We start from the raw sequence: 20,824 nt of genomic DNA on the forward strand, positions 1-20,824 counted from the left end.
GGATGGAATTATGAGGCAGTTTAAAGTACTACTATGACATAAGAAAGAAATAGAAAGCCTATTTGAAAAGATCCCATTCAAAATGGAGGGAGAAATCAAAAGCTTTACAGACAAACCGAAAGTTAAGAGAACTGAGCACTGCCAAACCACCCTTTGTGGCCCAGAATCTGCCTGTAATGCAGGAGACCTGGGTTCAATCCCTGGGTTGGGAAGATCCCCTGGAGAAGAGAAAGGCTACCCACTCCAGTATTCTGGCCTAGAGGATTCCATGGACAGTCCATGGGGTCACAAAGAGTCGGACACGACTGTGTGACTTTCACTTTCACACCAGCCTCACAACAAACGCTAAAGGGATTTACAGCCAGTAAACACAAGAGAAAGGAGAGACCTACAAAAGCAAAACCGAAACAATTCAGAAAATGTCAACAGGAACATATAGATCGATTATTACTTTAATGTAAGTGGATTCAACGCACCAACCAAAAGACACAGAATAGCTGAATGAATACAAAAACAACAGCCAAATATATACTGCCCACAAGAGACCCGCTTCAGACCTAGAGACACATACAGACCGAAAGTAAATGGATGGAAAAAGATATTCCATTTGAATGGTAACCAAAAGAAAGCCAGTGTGGCAATCCTTATTTCACACAAAATAGACTTGAAAATAAAGAATATTATAAGAGACAAAGAAGGACACTACATAATGACCAAAGGATCAATCAAAGAAGAAGACATAACAATTGGAAATATTTATGCCCCCAACATAGAAGCACCTCAATACACAAGGCAAACACTAACAGACATAAGAGGAGAATTCAATAGCAACACAGTCATACTGGGGCACTTTAACACCCCCCTTACACCAATGGACAGATCATCCAAACAGAGAATCAATAAAGAAAGCCAAAACTTCAATGATTTATTAGACCCAAAGGACCCAACTGATACATTCATGACTTTCCATCCAAATGCAGAATACACTTTGTTCTCAACTGCACATGGAACACTCTCCAGGACAGACCGCATCTTGGGACACAAATCAAGCCTCAGGAAATTTTAAAAACTGAAAATATATCACGTATCTTCTCTGGCCACAAGACTATGAGACTAGAGATCAACTACAGGAAAAAAAAAAACGGCAAAAAACACAAACTCATGGCGATTAAACAATTCATTACTAAATAACGAAAAGGTCATTACAGAAATAAGAAGGGAAATCAAAAGATTCCTAGAAACAAATGACAACAAAAACACGACCACCCAAAACCTACGGGATTCAGTAAAAGCACTTTTAAGACCAACCTGGATAGTATATTAAAAAGCAGAGACATTACTTTGCCAACCAAGGTCCGTCTAGTCAAGGCTATGGTTTTTCCCACGGTCGTGTATGGATATGAGAGTTGGACTGTGAAGAAGGCTGATCGCCGAAGAATTGATGCTTTGAACTGTGGTGCTGGAGAAGACTCTTGAGAGTCCCTTGGACTGCAAGGAGATCCAACCAGTCCATTCTAAAGGAGATCAATCCTGGGTGTTCATTGGAAGGACTGATGCTAAAGCTGAAACTCCAATACTTTGGCCACCTCATGCGAAGAGTTGACTCACTGGAAAAGACTCTGATGCTGGAAGGGATTGGGGGCGGGAGGAGACGGGGACGACAGAGAATGAGATGGCTGGATGGCATCACCAACTCGATGGACATGAGTTTGAGTGAACTCTGGGAGTTGGTGATGGACAGGGAGGCCTGGCGTGCTGTGATTCATGGGGTCGCAAAGAGTCGGACACGACTGAGCGACTGAACTGAACTGAACTGAACTGAAGAGAGAAGTCGATAGCAGCACAATCCTACCTCAAGGACAAGAAAAGCACTGAACAGGCAACACTCTACATTTAAAGCAGCTGGAAAAAGAACCAAAACCCCCCAAAGTCAGCCAAAGGAAAGAAAGGGTACAGATCAGAGCAGAAATAAATGAAAAAGAAAATGAAGGAAACCATAGCAAAGATTAATCAGACAAAATACTGGTTCTTTGCGAAGATAAGCAAAATGGACAAACCGCTCGCCAGGCTCATCAAGAACAGAAGGGAGAAAAATCAAATTGACAAGATTAGAGACGAAAAAGGAGAGGTTACAACAGACAACACAGAAATGAAGAGGATCATAAGAGAATGTTATGAGCAACAACATGCTAATAAGAGAGACAACTGAGAGGAAAGGGACAGATTCTTAGAAAAATTCAACCCCCCAAAACTGAATCAGGGAGAAATAAAAATTACAAGCAAGCCAATTACAAACACTGAAATAGAAGGTGTTATCCAAAATCTCCCAAAAACAAAAGCCCAGGGCCAGATAGCTTCACAGGAGAATTTTATCAAACATTTAGAGAAGAGCTAATGCCTAGTTTTCTGAAACTCTTCCAAAACACTGCAGAGGAAGGAACACTTCCAAACTCATTCTATGAGGCCACAATCACCTTGATACCAAAACCAGGCAGAGACAACCCAAAAAAGAAAATTACAGGCCACTATCACTGACAAACACAGATGTAAAAATCCCCAACAAAATTCTAGCAAACACAATTCAACAACACATTCCATAGCTCATACACCATGATCAACTGGGGTTCATGCCAGGGATGCAAGGATTCTTCAATATACACAAACCAATTTCAATGTGATGCACCATCTTAACAAACTGAAAACTTAGAACCATATGATCATCTCAATAGAGGCAGAAAAAGCCTTTGACACAATTCAGCACCTGTTTATGACAAAAGCCCTCGAGAAAATGGACACAGGAGGAACCTACACCAACACAGTAAAGGCCATATAGGATAAACCCACGGCAAACACTATTCTCAATGAGGAAAAATGAAAAGCATTCCCTCCAAGATCAGGAACAAGACAAAAGTTGTCCATTCTCACCACGATTACTCAGCATGGTTTTGGAAGTCCTAGCTATGGCAATCAGAGAAGAAAAAGAAAGAAAAGGAATCCAGATCTGAAAAGAAGAAGTACAACTCTCACTTTTGCAAATGACATGGTACTACACATAGCAAACCCAAAAGAAACTATCTATTTTCTAGTAAAAGAAAATTACTAGAGCTAAACAATGAATTTAGCAAAGTTGTATGATACAGAGATCACTTGAATTCCTTTATACGAACAATGAAAACCCAGAAAGTGAAATTAATGAGCCAGTCCCATTCACCACTGCAACAAAAAGAATAAAATATCTAGTAATAAACCGACCTAAGGAGACAAAAGACCGGTCTACGGAAAATTCTAAGACACCGAGGAAAGAAAAGAAAGACGACGTAAACAGGTGGAGAGAGATTCCAATTTCCTGGGTAGGAAGAATGAATAGTGTGAAAATGACTATACTACCAAATGCAATCTACAGATTCAGTGTGATCACTTTCAAATTGCCAGTGGCATCTTTCACACAACTAGAACAATACATACAATGGAATATTACTCAGCCATAGAGAGAAACACACTTGAGTCAGTTCTAACGAGGCTGACAAACCTAGAGCCTATTCTCCGGAGTGAAGCAAGTCAGAAAGAGAAACATAAATATCATATACTATTCGCACAGATATGGAATCTACAAAAATTCTGAATCTACAAAGGTACCAATGAATTTATTTCCTGGGCAGCAATGGAGAAACAGACATGGAGAACAGATTTACGGACATGGGGGGAGGGGAGGACTGAGAGGGTGAGATGGATGGAAAGAGTAACATGGAAACTTACAATTCCATATGTAAAATAGACAGCCAATGGGAATTTGCTGTATGGCCCAGGGAACTCAGAAAGGGACTCTGTGACGATCTAGAAGGGTGGGATGGGGAGGCAGATGGGAGGAGGGTTTGGGAGGAAGGGGACATTGGGTGTACTGATGGCTGATCCTTGTTGATGTCGGACAGAAAACAACAAAATTCTGTAAAGCGATTATCCTTCAATTAAAAAATAAATACATTTTATAAAAACCCCATTTATTTGAAAATTTCATCGTTTTCTTCTTATTTCCCTATAAAAGGCACACTAACGGCTCTGATTTTTTATCTATGCCTTCTGCAATGGCAGATAAAGACTGAAGCAACAATTTGGATGTACGAAAATTAGTAAAACTATGATTATCCAAGTCGGAGATTTAAAAGTTTTCAAATACATCTATGACTATCAAGCAGGATAAATATTCACATCAGGAAAGAAACAAATGAGTTGAAAACATCAAGCAACCAGGATGGGTGAGTTTTAGATATGGAAGAATTTGCAGTTTAGTTTAACATGCATAACAAAGAACTGACATGCTAATTTAACACCTATACATATTGAAGCTAATAAAGTTTCTTAAAACTGAAACCTAACTTAAAAATAACTTAACTTAAAAAATTACTTCTTTAAATTTTATTTTGTAATAAAATTCTTAAAATGGAATATACATATTACTAGAGATATTTTAAAAAGTAAAACATTATCTTTCTGAGATAATTTTATAAAGTCTGTTGGTAATTCTTCTTTCCTTATGATTTTATAACAAGTAGTCTACATAAGAAAAAAATCATGAATTGTGACTTCATTCATTTAATGGATGTAATTGCCCATCACTTGCAGATATTTGGAAAAGATAAATCAGAATCTCTCGGCAGGAGGGGCGCGGGGGGAAGTTCTACATTTTTTCTTTAAGACTGTTGCAGGTTAAATTGTCTCATGTCATGAAGAGAGTTTAAGAATCTCATGTATATAATTATAAATTAAAATTTCAATAAAAGACAAGATAAAATGCTTATTTATTTCCCCTTTATTTTCAAAAAGATCCAAAACCTCCACCAAGATTATACCAAACAATAAGATAAATTAGTTAAGTACATTAAGTATGTATCAAACACTAAGTTAGTAACCACAAGAAACAGAAGGGCCACAACTTCTTAATTTATCTGCTAAGGCCTAAAACTGAGCTCATCTAGAACTGCATATGAATTAAAGTTTTGTAGGTTAAATAGAAGACATCGCTTCATTAGTTTCAAAGTGAGAATTTTTTTAAAAAGAGAACTCACTTCAAATTGAAATGAACTTCCAGAGGGAACCATATTCAATATAGATATATACATATACAAGCGTAACCAAGTCACATTGCTATACACCTGAAACTAACACAGTATTGTAAATGACTACACTTCAATGAAAGAAAAAAACAAAAACCACCACCAACCTCAAAGACAACCACCAAAACAGCTAAGGAGCAAATGTTCTTTCAGTTCTTCACAAAAATCAGCTATATGTCATTCAGAAGAGTATAAGTATTGAGTTTTCACAACCTCACTTTCTCCTAAGTGGAATTGGAAATAATTCATCTCATAACATAGAGTACCTCATCCGACTTACCCCCACTATTTCTGTTGTGTTTGTAAAATAATCTGTATCATCTTGACCTTCATTCCATCTCCTATTCATCTTATCTTTTTTAAATGAATTCTTCCCCTTTATCACCCTCCCCAGCTTCATATTCTTCTAGCTGTTTTTCCTAATTGCTTTGTAATTTGTTTCGTTCCTAATGGCACACTTAGTATGCCAACATTTATAAATCTGAATCATGCAGATATATTGCTCTTATCACATCATTTTGTATCGTGACTTTGAAGTCTTCCATTTCCGCGGTGGGATCCTTTTTCTCATCATAAGGATCAAGGGAACGGTGTGTGAGAAACTACAGGGGAGACAGAGTTAAAAACAAAACAACTAACCTTTGCTAGACCAAGGCCTGCGGGAGTCCTGAGTGGTTCTGGAAGAGGCTCAGGCCTTGGGAAGGCAGGATGGGAGAAGCCCTGGACTCCAGGTGATGTTTTGGGAAAGGTTTCAACCATGTCTCCAATTTCACGATCAGAATTCTTGTCCTCAGAGAAGGTGGTACTCCCTGGCCTCACAATGCCACATTCTAATACAGTGAAAGCAGAAAGTACATGAGAACCTGGGTCGTTTCAAATCAGGGAAGAACACCAGGAGGACAGTCTTCAAATAACTTACTGTTTCTCTTGGATTGCTGAAAAGCCTCCGTTAGCCTTGCTGAGTTTGATTTCGGGACATGCTGGAGAGGAAAATAAGAGCTTGAAGAATGACAAGTATCAACTCGAATAAAAGAATTATAACCTCCCCCATTCCTCTCTGATCGAACACAAAGAGCACAGGCTCTGCAGTCATTCAGATGTGGATTCAAACCCCAGTTCTGCCACTGACTGTCCTTCTCATGGGGTAAGCACTGTGACAGATGACATCAGAAGCCCCGGATGTTCCTCTCCTTACCCCTAACTGGCTGCTGGACAAATACCATGACACCCACTAGATTATTTGCTCTGCCAAAATGTTCTAGAAAAAACATTTATCCCTGGGAGTAGTTTAGAGTACTATTGAAAAACTAAGGCATTTAAATTCATTGCTATATTTTGAAATTTGCTTGCATGATTTCTATATGCATGAATTATCACTTGGGAAAGCAAATATGAAAGTTTAGATTACAGTAGAACCTTATTTAGATAAGTTACAAGTGCAAACAGGATACGCTGCTTCTATTCTGTTTGTTAAACAACTAAAGACAAATGATTGTTTCCATTCGGCTCCTTCGAAGAAAAAGGGAAAAAAAAAAACAAGAGTAAACCTGTAGGGAAATGATCACGAATGAAAGCCACAAACACTAAACAGAACGCCGTAATCAAACATGTTCACAATAGACGCAGAGAGAGATGCACGGAAAGAACAGACCCTGAAGAAAAGTATTCTGCAAGGAAAAATGAGGTTAACAGTTAAAAAAGTGGAGGAGGGAAAAGAAACAGAGACATTCCTAGTCAAGTACAAACTTAAGGAAAATATAATAAGTATAAAAAGGTTTGTGGAAAAACACATACATTTAAAATCCATATACAACAGATCAGTAATATATCAGGTTTCCTAAGGATATACTATGAACAAAGCCTCTATTTTATATGCTTTTATTAATATATAAATTATGCATCTATAATATTCTTCAAGTTTTATGAAAATATCAACATACATTTATATAAAACATATTTAAGACAGAGGCTTTGGTTCATAATATAGCCCTAGTACACTGATCTGTATTACTGTGAAACTTTTTGTTTATATACACTACCGCATCAGAGTTGAATTTTGCCACTATAAACAATGTCACTCGATTAGCCCCACATGGTCATCAGTCAGTACCTGAATGTTGTAAAGTATTACTTGAGAGAGAGAAAAATTGATTAACAAATATTCCTAACTATTCACTGGGAAAAGAACTGGTAATCAAAATTCTGAGGAGGACATATGGCTTGAAGAGAAACATTTAATGGAACACAAGATGGGGCTAAAAAGGTCAAAAATTTTAACCTAAAATTCTCATCTCACATTTGGTGGACACTGACAAAAATACTGTAACCCTTTACTTTTCACGTATTTTTTCTTTATTTCCTTGATATGCAGGACCTCCTTCCTTAACATAACTACTGTCTCAGTTCTTCCCGAGAGCTTTTCCTTGTGGCAGATCTGCGGCTAGGACCTCGGGGATGGGACCCAGTCCGTGTTTGAGAGGGACATCGGTTGGGGGAGTGAACTCCTCTGCTCTGAGATGCCACTCGAGAACTCTGCAGAATGAAGGACAATCAACTTCAAGAGTGTCTGGCTTCTACCAACTGCTGGAAAAAATCCACGGAGAGCATTCCTGTGCCTCTCGAGGATGCCAGTTAACCACACCCGTCCTGGAGGACTCTACTGTGAGGGAGAACTCAGCTGGGAAAGCTAGAGCCAGCTCTGAGCTGTTCACGGGGCAGGTGGACTGGAGGGCTGACGGGCACAGAGGGAGGGGTCCACGACCCTCAGCCACCTGCCAGATGGCAACGGGGAATTTTTAGAGGAAAGCATGTCGCCATCCTCGGAAGCAGTTTCAGATGACTGAGTTAAATCATCAAGGGAATTCAGGTGATCACTTTGTTCTTTGACCTACACATGAACAATACTGTTTCACAATGTCCTTAAAATATGTATAAAATACACCCAGTGTACAAAGGTGATAAATCCCTTTATCAAAGCAAAAGCAGAGGCTTCTTAAAAGAACAGGTTTTTATCAAAAGGATGACTTCATCAACAGAGTTTCTAAATTATGTTTGCAAAGTAAATGTCTCTTCAACAAAGGAAGATTTTCTATTTTGCCAGTATTCCTTTTACGGAGTATTTTTTAGAGAATAATATATGTTAAAGTTAATTTTTTTCATTTTACTATACCTTCTTTTCATATGCTGTTTTCCTTGCAGGCCTAAAAAAAAAACAAATGATTCTTTTCAGGCTAAAATTTAATAACTCAAAAACATAAGCAATACCTGAACGTTTGTTTTTTATATAACACCCTTGCATTCATAAGTAATTTCTATCAAAGGATGAAACAATAAAAAAGAGTAGCATTAAAGGACAAAGAAAATATATCTGTAATATTAATAAAACATTAAATTTAGATCAAAGGAAAAGGAAAATCCTAACATTACTTGCGTTATGTGATAGAAGCAGTATACCAGGGTTTTTTTTGCAGTGTCATTTTTAATAAGAACTGACTTTTATGGCAATAAAACCTATCTCGGAAGTATTCCCTAAGTCCTTATAAGAAAGAAACCCATTTTTTATCACGATGTTATTAGCTTTTTGAGGGCTTATTATGCAATGGCTATGCATTATTACAAGCATTTGACATGCCTTAAAGGCATTTTAAGCCTCACGATCATTCTGGGAGATAGGTAATATATTAGATCTTTTAGCTAGGAAGAAACGGAGCAAAGAAAGGCTGAGGCACTTGCCCAAGACCACACAGCAGTTCACCAACACCCCCGAATTCAAACCCAGGAAATCTGGCCTGAATGCTGCTGTTCCAAAATACGCTGAGAAAGTGATACTGAAAATTCTTTTTATTTATTTATTTAATTGGCTTGAGCTTGAACTTTTTTATCTTTTTTTTTTTTGGAGGCTAATTACTTTACAATATTATTTTGCTTCTGCCATACATTGATATGAACCCGCCCTGGGTGTACATGTGTTCCCCTTCTTGAAACCCCCTCCCACCTCCCTCCTCCCCCTATCCTCCCTCCGGGTCAAGTCTTTTTAACTAATATGATACCAAATGAATCTATATTATTATCATCTCATGTCTAGCTATAACTACAAATGAAAATTCTGAATCTATAAACATATTTCTAACAAAACAAAAAGACTTTAGATGTAGGCAATATTGGAAATCGGCTTTCAATAAAGATTTGCTTTTTGTAAAGAAATTCATCAATACACATTCATTCAAGCATTCTGCTGTTTCCTTATGCTTCCGACATACACTTGTGGAGCACACCGTATGTGTTAAGGACATTTTCAGTACAGGAAGCATGGTTTTTCTCATTTAGATCTTTATCATCCGAAGTAATAAAGTGTACAAGATTGTTAATTGTTTCTACTGAAAATAAACAAAATCCTCCCCTTTTGAATGAAGTTAACATGATGTGATGTTTCACAGTACTTACAAAATCAGAGCTACCCTCGATGATACTATCAACTAGAATCATCAAGGAATGATTAAATCCTATTCAGTATAACCTAAATATCTGTAAATTCATGATTATATAATTTAAAAAGATCTATGTATGATAGAATTAACTTAAGTAATCATCTACATATTCATTTACATAAGACTATTATGCTTCAGAGCCAATGAACCAGCCCTTCCCCAAAACTACATATGTACAGAAGTACATATGTACATAATAAGCATGTACAATAATAATAATGTACAGTTAATTTATTGTCATAGTTTAAGATAATGTCATACAATCAATAGGCTTTCTAATATTGGAAATGCAAACAAGATTAAACTCAATAAACACTTCCTCCGCTGGCTCATTTCCAACAGCATACACACTCTACCAGCTCCCCTCTTAATATAAAACAAGAAATTCCTTTGAACTCCACATTCCTCTTCAATTACCATCCAGTTCTTCACTGCCTGCCCCAGTAAATATTCCCTATGGAGCTGTTAACGTGTATTCACTACAGTCCAGCTTCCAAGTGGACTATTTACTGAAACGACTTCCGGCCAAAGGCACAGGTCCTCTCCATAACCTTTCTGTGGTGTTCATCCAGTAGAGTTGAGGATTCTCTTCTCTTGGCCTGTATGCTATATTATGCTGCTCTATTTCCAGAAGAAGTATTCAGTGCTAATATTTCTTCCCCTAGAAATAAAGAATCTGTCCGTGTTACCTGCCATCCTCTCGATCCACTTTCCTCAAAATGCTGTCATCATTCACATGCAGCAGACCACCAGGCAGCGAATCGGTCTTTCCAAATATTGGTGCAATCACACATTCTTCCTGTGTCCAGTTGCCATTGTTCTTTTTCTCTATTTCCTTCCTGGGCACGCCAGGATCGCTACTTTAAAGAATCCACAAAAAAGCCAATGTTTTCAAATAATTCAACTAATAAAGAATAAAAAAACAATTCTTGTAAAATTCCAACTCTTACCCATCTTAAGTCATTAATTAATTCACAAAACAGTTACGAAGTACCAACCATATGCAAGGAAACAAATTCTTCCTTCAAACACAGATATACAATTATGATACAATATGATATGTAGGAATTGACATATGAAAGTCATAAGTGGAATAAGGAAGGATTCACAGAAGAAGTGAAGAGAGGAGGCCAAAAGGAAGAGAAAAGCGAGAAATCATTCCACTGGGAGACTAGAATGTGAGCACACAGGTCAGGCACACAACATCTAGGTTGTTTCCTAGGAACCTGGAAGGAAAAGTACAAAACACATGAAAGAAAGTAGAGACATGCATCTGGAAAGACACTGGGAAGAACCTCAAGGGCGACACTGAAAACCTGGAGTCCACTGGCTAAACACAATGATTCTTAGACATAGGAGCCATAATTAGATTTACACTATATTTTTTGTTTTGCTTTTAAATACGGTAATGTTTAATTTCGGAATTTCCCTGGTTCTCCAGTGCTGAGGAATCTGCCTGCTAGTGCAGGGGGCACAGGTTCGATCCCTAGTCAGGGAAGATAGCACATGCCGCGGAGCAATGAATCCTGTGCTCCACAACCACTGAAGCCAGCACCCTAGAGCCCATGCTCAGCATCAAGAGAAGCCACCACAATGAGAAGCCCAAGTACCACAGCTGCAAAGACCCAGCGCAGCCAAATAAATTAAAAAAAAAAAAAACCCTCAAAGAGAAAAGTAACAATTTAGATGGTTTTTAGAATGACAAGTGGCACATCCACCATGAAAGAGGAAATCAAATTTAGCGGGGTGGGGGGCAGTTTACTTGTAAACCACCCACATGGGTGACGTCAGCATCAAGGATGAAAGGCAGGTGCCTCGTCAGCTCTCCTGCCACCAGCAACAGTTTGGCCTCCATCCATGGACACACTCAAAGTGCTAGGAGAAAACTGCCAACCAAGAGTGCTCTATCCAGAAAAGCTGTCTTTCAGAAATGAAGGAGAAATAAAAACTTTCCCAGACAAAGCAAACCTGAGGGAGCTCATCACCACTAGTCCCGCCTCATAAGAAATGCTGAAAGAAGTCCTCAAACTGAAATGAAAGGATGTTCGTTAGTGACATGAAATAAATTTAAACATACAACACACTGGTTAAGGCAAGTATGCAGTCAAACGCAGAATACTACTGTAACATAGTGGTATGTTAACAAAGTAACTAGTATTAAGGCTAAAGGATGAGAGTACTCAAAATAACCATATCTCCAGTAAAATATAAAATTCGTCAATCACAAGCATTAGCTCAAGTTAGAAATGATTTTACAGGCAATTAACAAATGACCTACTGCTAAATATCGATAGAGGCTTACCTATCAGAACCTTCACTCTGCATGGCAGGAAACTCCTGCTTCTTGTTTCCTCCACGCTTTCTCTGCTGAATCCATCGGCTCTCAGCAGCAGCATCCCAGACGCTGTCTGATACTTCCACTTCACTACTTTTTCCTTCTTCAACCTTTAATGAAAGTTTGACACTAGGAATGATTGCTATTACTTAATTCTAGAGACTCTGTTTTCAATTTATTATTTGACTCAGCATTTGCCCTGATGTTAACTGATAAAGATATTTTTGAACTTAATTTTATCACTTACAAGTCACTAAAATTTTTCTAAAATGTGCTTCTTTCTGTTTGAGGGAAAGAAACAAAATGCCCAAAATTTCAAGAAAGGCTTTCTTAATAAGATACAGTTATCCACATCCAGTCTTCCCCATCTGAATGGCAGAGATAGAGAAATAAACACACACAACATCTGTCCTCTTCGGTCTTTACCACCTGGATTTTCCATGAAACAGTCAGATGTAGAGGATGTGACACCTTAGTGCCTCAGAGACAGAAAGGAATCTTTCTTCTTTCTGGACTAAAGCTATTCTTTCCCCACTGCCTTTTCCAATTCTTTTTTCACTGGGATCCAGGCGAGAGCAAAAACCTCATGGTGTTCACTGAAATATATGAACCAAAGCTTACCAAAACACAAGCAGCAGAATGAAACTGAGGAGAGGTTAGTTAGTGTGGAATTCTGGAATATAAGTAACGCTTCCCAACTCCACATTCAATAACCATCAGATTTTATAGCTAGAGGGTACAGAAATAACTATCTACCTTTGCCCACTATTTACCAATAACAGCTCTAAAATAAAAAAAAGGTTAAATGATAAGTTCAAAGCCCCTAAAGTGGCATTCCCTAACATTTTATGGCACCAAAAGAGATGATACAATTCTGTAATCTTGAATCCGATAAAATTACCAAACAAATTCCTCAAATGAATCAGGTAAGTGAAAAGCGTGACTTTGGCAAAGTAATTTAAGTCTTAAGTTGGGGGTAGGGTTTACTCTCTTTTTTCTTTAAAGGAGAATAGCTACATTTTCTTCTTGTTTTGTCTTACACAAAAGAGCAAGCAAGTTTCAAAACCTACTATGGAAGAAAGAAATATCTCACAGCATCTCAAACATCAGTTTTTTCTTTGGAGATACACACTTGATTCTTTTTCTTTTTCTGCTGAGGGTGTATACTACCTATTGGCTTCCCTGGTGGCTCAGATGTTAAAGAATCTGCTTTCAATGCAGGAGACCTGGCTTCGATCCCTGGGTTGCGACGATCCCGTGGAGAAGGGAATGGCTATCCACACCAATGATATTCTGGCCTGGAGAAATCCATGGACAGGGGACCCTGGCCAGCCACAGTCCATGGGGTCGCAAAGAATCAGAGACGACTGACCAACTCTCACACACACATATACTACCTATGTGACAAAATCACACATGTCAAAACTTACTACATTTTAGTAAACAACATAGTGAAGAGGACTCTCTCAAAAGAGACATCTGAGAGTGGTGATTAAAAACAGCCTGAAGTGGCCATGTTGGATATCTAAGTGCCCAGGGACTGAGGAAAGCAGAGAAGGTCACACATATTCAACCACAAGGAAGAGATTAGAGGAAATGTGTGTTTCTGTCCCTTCTCGCAGTCTCTGCTTTCTTCCCATTCTGTGGAAATGCAACGTATATTTAAGCCAACAAAGTTAAACAAACACACACACACTGCAAAACCCTAGTTGCTCATACTCCTTGAACACTTTCCTCGGTGCTTATTCTGGCTCAGGCGGTTACATGGTGTGTAGGTAAATGAGTTTCCCAGTCCAAATGAAAGACTGACAGAGACAGAATTAGATTGATTGAAGGACAAAAGCCATGAAAACAGTTTCCTGAATTCCTATTATTTGGATGGCAGAAATAATCTATTTCTACACAAGTACCTATTTAGATGACCCCACTTTATGCATAAGCAGAAAATCAAAATGGACCAGATCATCCAGAAAGGGAGAAACCAAAGCAAGAGCAAATGAACCTCTACCTCTTTTGCAAGCTGAATGGTCTCTTTTTCCAAAGCTAACAACACTACTTGTACCATGTCTATTGTGTTCTTAAACCTCTGCATATCCTTCTGCAGTTCTTCATTGAGATACACTTTGGATGCTCTGTGACTATTCGGTGGAGAAGAGTTCCCATTTTCTAATTCGGTCCCACGCTTTCATCATCACTAGCACTGCAATTACCTGCATGCAGTAGCTTCTGGAACCAGTCCTGTATAGGTTTGGTTTTCTTATCAGTATTGTTAACGACAGCAGGAGTACCGTGAGTTTTTATTTGAATTACGTATTTCATCTTACCGGAGCAGACAAGCCACAGACTAGATTGATGTGTCTGTCCGATGTCTAATTTCCGACTAGTGGGATTTTGCCTCGTATTGTCTGATATTTTCATATCAAACTCTTAGTCTTCTTTCACTTCAAATGTAACTACCTGGTTCCCTACTTTTTTATTTTCTACATCATTATAAAAACTCTCCTCATTTTTGATAAACACATGTTCAATATCTAGTTTATCACTTTCAAGGTCTATTTTATTTTCACTGAAACCAAGCCTTGAAGGTGACTGACAAGCGTATCCCGGGGACCCACAGTTTATTCGACGAAAAAACATTTTCGAGACTGGGTTCTTTTTGTTGAGGACATACTTGGAATACTAGAGAGACAGCTACTCCAAATGCATCTTTCTCCCCACCATCAGGTGTATTATTTGTCATGTGAGGAGGTATTTCCTTTCTGTTTGTTCCTTCTTTAGGGTGATCATGTAGTGACTCTTCCTGAGGACAAATAATAATTTTGTATTTCTCACAAATTTCACCTAACGTCTGCTTTAACTCATTTGTGATGGTTTTAACTTCTCCTTCCATTCTAATTTGCCTTGCTTGATCCACATGTTTTCATACTTCTCCACATAAGGAGGCCCTGAACGTACAGATCTGTCCTGTCTACAACATTCCTTATTCATTGCCGGTTCTTGAGGCAACTTTTGCAGCTGCAAGAGTGGAAAATTAACTGGTTGATTTTCAGGTGTCTTTTCTGGCAGGGTACATGAGTGCAAAATAATATAATTTTTAACTAATCCAGTATGGATAAAGAAAAGTCAGAAAATTATTAAAATTTCACTGTTAAACTTCTTAATTTATATGTAACTACTCACAAATCACCAGATCACAACTAAGAAGTGAAAAATAACTTGCCTTACCCAAAAATAGGAGAAAAACATTCACTCACAAACCCAATTTTGCAACTGTGTGATTGATTTAAACAATGCATACATGTGAAATCTACCAAAAATGAATTAGATGATTTTTAATGTTCTAAATGCTTCTTCCCTTAAAAATATTTCACCTCACTACACCATATACAGGGAGTCCCTACAGCATGTCTGTTAAGTGTAAGGTCAAAACGGCCCAATGATGTTAGATAAAAGAACTCAGACACCAAACAGGTGATTTAACAAGCTTTCATGGCAAGGCGCTCCCTGGCGGGGTTCCCGGACCCAGGTAAGTTAGGTCGAGGAAGTCCGCGCCCGAACAAAGGCAAGAGGCAGCTTCTATAGCTTTACAGGAAGAAACAGCGAAATTTTTCCCGATAAGGCAAGATTTGGAGTGGTGGTCCCTCATAGGTCAGTTAGCCGGGGAGGCAAGACTGGGTTGGTTGCCCGGTCTGCTCAAGGTTGTGCTGACGCAGTGAAATAGTTTTTGCTGTTTCTGGGCAGAATGCTGTTTCTGGACAGTAGGGGGAGGTTAGGAGAGGGTTGATTTCTACCAGGAACCGCTATATCAAGGACACTCAAGCAGTGGGGGAGGGAATGAGGGAACAGAGCACAACAGTCAGCGTTTTTTCCACCAGCGGGGAAAAAAGGAAGGAGGGGAAGGACAAGAGGCCAAGATGGCCACCGAGGTCCGACCTTACATTAAGATTTTTGGTTTTCCGTTTTAAGGACTAATATCTGGAGAATTAATAAAATATCTTTATATGACCAGGAGCTAAAATCAATTAACACTGATCAGACAGAGGAACCAATTCCTAAATTTTAACGCAAATTATATATTATGATAGAGTTATACATCAATACATATCACCTGCTTACATTCAGTTATGTGTGTGCTAAGTCGTGTCTGACTCTGTGACCCCAAGGACTGAGGCCGACCAGGCTCCTCTGTCCATGGGGGTTCTCCAAGCAAGAAGACTTCAGTGGGTTGCCACACCCTCCTCAACCCATGCCTTCCCAACCCAGGGATTGAACCCAGGTCTCCCACACTGCAGGCGGATTCCTTACTGTCTGAGCCACCAGGGAAGCCCAACAATACTGGAGTGGGTCCCCGATCCCTTCTCCAGGGAAATTTCCCGACCCAGGAATTGAACCGGGGTCTCCTGCATTGCAGGCAGATTCTTGACCAGCTGAGCGACCCAGGAAGCCCCCGCATTCAGTTATCTTATGTTCTGCTGCTGCTGCTGCTGCTGCTAAGTCACTTCAGTCGTGTCCGACTCTGTGCAACCCCACAGACGGCAGCCCACGAGGCTTCCCCATCCCTGGGATTCTCCAGGCAAGAACACTGGAGTGGGTTGCCATTTCCTTCTCCAATGTATGAAAGTGAAAAGTGAAAATGAAGTCGTTCAGTTTTGTCCGACTCTTACTGACCCCATGGACTGCAGCCTACCAGGCTCCTCCGTCCATGGGATTTCCCAAGCAAGAGTCCTGGAGTGGGGTGCCATCGCCTTCTCCAATATTATGTTCTAATATTCACCAAAGAAAGGGGATAAAGCATTCTTCATAATATCTACTGACTTCCCACCCTGAAATAAATTAGAATGTTATTATTTGTACTCTAAAAACAAAGGTCCAATCTAGAAGGTTCGATTCTCTTAAGAGGCAACTTGGTTGATTCTAGGACCCCACTCTCTCCCTGAATGTTCATCCCAAGTCAATCATGCTGAGATGATAGGTAGAATGAATCTTTCATCTCGGCATCAGTGACTGGCGATTTCAACGGAAAACCATGAGCCACTGGGAATGATTTCTCTTTACACGTATCTAGGTCAGAGGCCGTCATATTGTTCGTAATTTCAACTGCTTAACCTTATGATTCAGTATTTGATATCACCTTAATCATGTAATGAAGTTATAAAAATGGAAGAAGTAAACAAGTCAGGAACTTTTTCCCCTCAATTCCAAAGACAAACTATAAAGTATAATAGATTCTAACAGCATTTTAAGTTGTATAGTTAAAGGGCTAGAAAACTATTAAATTATTATCTATCAATTCTAAAAGGATAATTGTGAAAGGCACTTTATTTGTTATGGACTCTGTTACACACCGGATTGTGTTGCTAAAGCAAAGAAAATGGTAGTAAACCAGAAATTTGAATTTATAGTTTTACTTACCTGTGAATGGTTCCTTTCATCTCCATCAAGTTTTTCTTGTTCTTCCTCCAATATCACGTCCAAGTCTAGTTCTCCTGACAAATCTGCATGTTTAGGTAAAATTACTTAGAATATTTAGATAAAAGACATAATCTTTATTTAAAACACAGACTTAAAAGAGTGTATCAAGTGACAACTTAAGTTCATCTTGTCTTCAGATGAATATTTACTTCTTTAAGAAATCCTTCCAATGATCAAAAGCTTCAACAAACCATTTGGGAACTACCAGAGGTCACCAGGATACAGGCACATAAACATCTCAAAGATTCATTCATGAATTCATCCAAGCATCCGTGAAAAAAACAATCAGAAACCAAACAAAATTTCAAAATGCAGGACAGACATATAAAGCCACAGTATATTCTCTTCTCTGCTTCATCACAGTACCTTTTCAACAACACGCCAAGCCTCAACTGCATTATTATTCTTAGTTTACGAAATTCCTCTTACTTTGTACGCTTTTATCAATTCCTTCATCTGAAATGCTTCCCTGGACTCTTCTGACGAATTACTTTTCATCTTTTAAGACTCAACCTGCTTTGTGACTTGCCCTTGATTACAGCTGTCTTTCCCCAGATAAACAGCTGTCCCTTTCCTTGTAGCTACCTTAGTACTTTGTAGATTTTTCTAGGGTATCTTTATAGACTTCTCCAGTGATAGACATACATCTGAACTGTAAACTATTTCTTCACATGTCTATCCTCTTAGCTTCTAGACTGCAGAGGACAAGCTGTTAAAAATCTCCTTAGTATAAATATTCTTAATTATTTTTCAATAATTACTTGTCTACCGAGGTCTCACAAAGAGTCCCAAAGTTCTAAATATAGTCCTGCTACCCACGCTGAGACGCATGCTAAACACTAGCCTAAATGAACTTGCTTCCTCCAAACTCTCTTTGTTATTTCTTTACTATGGTCAGAGGGAGAATGCAAGCACCTTAAGAGGTATTGTTTGGCTGCAGGTTGCATAAAAGGAGTCAGCTAAGGTAGACTTTGCCACAAAATCTGATCCGGAACCGTCAGAAGGACGGTAAGGCCGTGCCCAGGGGGCGCGTGGCTGAGTGCCCTGGGCTTCTGCATTACCTTCTTTGCTTTCTCTGTTCTTTGGCAGCGGAGACTGGCACAGGTGATGGGGCGTGGAATTCCCTACCAGAAACACCGCTGCCTTTTTCATCTTTTCTTTATCTGGTACGGTCTTCAGTCCGAGTTCTGTGGGTGCCGACTGATTTTTGGTCACTGATTGGGACACCAACGGACGCTGATCATCAACTTTCAAATGCCCGGCTCTTTGACAAGTCTCCCTACTGAGGCTCGAGCTAGTCGAATCCCAATCTGAAAAATGTGAAAACAAAGTCTCCATGGATCAGGATCTGAGGCAGAATACAACTCTGCCTACCTCGTACAAAGGCTTTCTTCAGAGAATCAGTTCCACGTGCTCCTTCCCCTCAAATTCAGTACTCCTTTAGAGGTTACGCTATCCCACGTGTCACTGTCATTCATGAAGAGATGTTAACTAGCGTGTCTCGCTGCTTCTACGTTTTCTTTTCCAGTATTACTTTGAGTCACCCAATCTTTATTACATACTCTGTATTTCATAAGAACTTTATTATTATTTTCCTTGAACATACAAATATTTTATTAACAAAATTTATCTCTAATTTATTTTACCTTTAATTTTGCATGACAATATTGTGTGTTCTAGAGACCATGGTTTTCAAAACACTTTTAATGAATGGTACTACTTTAACTAATGGTAGAAACCTAGACAACATATTAGAAAGCAGAGACATCACTTTGCTGACAAAGGTCCGTACAGGCAAAGCTCTGGTTTTTTCAGTAGTCATATGTGAGGGCTGGACCATAAAGAAGACTGAGCACCGAAGAATTGATGATTTCAAATTGTCATGCTGGAGAGACTCTTGAGAGTCCCCTGGACAACAAAGAGATCAAACCAGTCAATCTTAAGGGAGATCCACCCTGAATAGTCATTCGAAGGACTGATGCTGACGCTGAAGCTTCAACACTTGGCGCGCCTGATGCGAACAGCTGGCTCACTGGAAAGGCACCTGATGCTGGGAAAGACTGAGGGCAGGATGAGAAGGGGAGGGCAGGAAGAGAAGGGGGCGGCAGAGGATGAGATGGCTGGACAGCATCGCTGATTCAATGGAAAGGAACTTGGGCGAACTCCAGGAGCTGGTGAGGAACAGAGAGGCCTGGCTACAGTCCATGGCGTCACAGAGTCGGGCACGGCTCAGCGACTGAGCACCACCACCACCAACAACAACTTTAATTTCACTGAGACGGTCCTTCCTCAATGGACAAATGTCTTCACTCATTTTTAAAGCCTTGGATAAACATCATAACCTGCAGAAGGAAATGGCAACCCACTCCAGCATTCTTGCCTCTTGCCTGCAAAATCTCTTGGACCGAGGATCCTGGCGGGCTACAATCCATGAGGTCGCAGTGGCTGAACACGACTTAGCGACTAAAGAAAAACATCATGAACTTATATGATAAATAAAATGAACTGAAATGAACTGAAATGAAATGAAATGAAACGAAACATCATGAACTTATATGATAAATGAAATGACAGCCTGGTGTGTGACTAATGGTTTCCATGTGAAAATAGGTAAGTGTAGGACCACACTGGATCCAAAGAGCACAGAGGGACATGAGACAGGAATGAATACACCACAAAAAACTAAAACTGTCAGATCTAAATTTCTTAACAGAAGTCAAAGGAACAAGCAAGAAATGTAAAAAGGAAACTTAAAACCATGTGTCAACACAAGGGCCCCTTTACCGTTTCACATCCAACCACTTCAATGGTTTAAAACAGGGGTTCTCAAGTGTCCCCTCAGAATCGCTGAAGTCCAGAGACCCATCGGGTCAGGGGGTCCAAGAGGTCAGAACTATTTTCACAACAACAGTAAACATTCCTTCCATTCTCATTCTGTTCTGCGGGCACAGTGGACTTCTTCAGAGACACGAGATGTGCTATCACAGCACTGAGGACTAATGGAATCAGCAACTATGATTGTGTGTGCCTGTATTTTAAGGTTTTCAGTTTTATTGAACCACAATAGACTTAAACAAAGTTCCTTGGAATGCTCAATAATTTCTAGAAGTATAAAAGGATGCTAAAGCTGAAAACTTTCAGATTCGCTGTTTTCAAAGATTATGTCTATCGAATCTAAGGGATGATTACTCCCCCTACTTGTAATAATCAAAGACACCAAACACACACACACACAGAGTCTGCTTATCAAAACATCTGATCGGCCTACATTCATCTGTGTAACGACACTAAAATGAAATAATTATCAGCTGAAATACAACTGACAGGTTAGCAAGTGAACCTTTACTCTAAGTAAAGGTCAGAGTTCAAATAAGCATTTTTGGACAGTGGAAAAATCTTACGGTCTAATAATTAATCTC

At 39.3% G+C, this 20,824-nt stretch overlaps 1 protein-coding gene across 21 annotated transcripts in view; it reads right to left on the bottom strand.

Moving 5' to 3' along the window:
• Positions 1-20,824, bottom strand: part of LOC148775483 (ankyrin repeat domain-containing protein 26-like) — a 131,835-nt gene that overhangs the window by 48,655 nt on the left and 62,356 nt on the right. For 17 of the 21 annotated variants that reach the window (XM_088844212.1, XM_088844213.1, XM_088844217.1 and 14 more), the window contains 8 exons: positions 18,467-18,715; positions 17,346-17,428; positions 11,901-12,043; positions 11,567-11,626; positions 10,288-10,458; positions 8,281-8,311; positions 6,031-6,091; positions 5,751-5,941 (listed from right to left, as the gene is read on the bottom strand). In XM_088844212.1, the coding sequence (XP_088700338.1) occupies positions 5,751-5,941; positions 6,031-6,091; positions 8,281-8,311; positions 10,288-10,458; positions 11,567-11,626; positions 11,901-12,043; positions 17,346-17,428; positions 18,467-18,715 (989 nt within the window). The remainder of the gene's footprint in view (positions 1-5,750; positions 5,942-6,030; positions 6,092-8,280; positions 8,312-10,287; positions 10,459-11,566; positions 11,627-11,900; positions 12,044-17,345; positions 17,429-18,466; positions 18,716-20,824) is intronic. The other 4 variants (XM_088844215.1, XM_088844224.1, XM_088844222.1 and 1 more) reach the window with 4 other exon arrangements.

Source organism: Moschus berezovskii, chromosome 15, assembly GCF_049115385.1.
Source record: "Moschus berezovskii isolate FMDL1 chromosome 15, NW_MosBer_1.0, whole genome shotgun sequence".
Lineage (NCBI taxonomy): Eukaryota > Metazoa > Chordata > Mammalia > Artiodactyla > Moschidae > Moschus > Moschus berezovskii.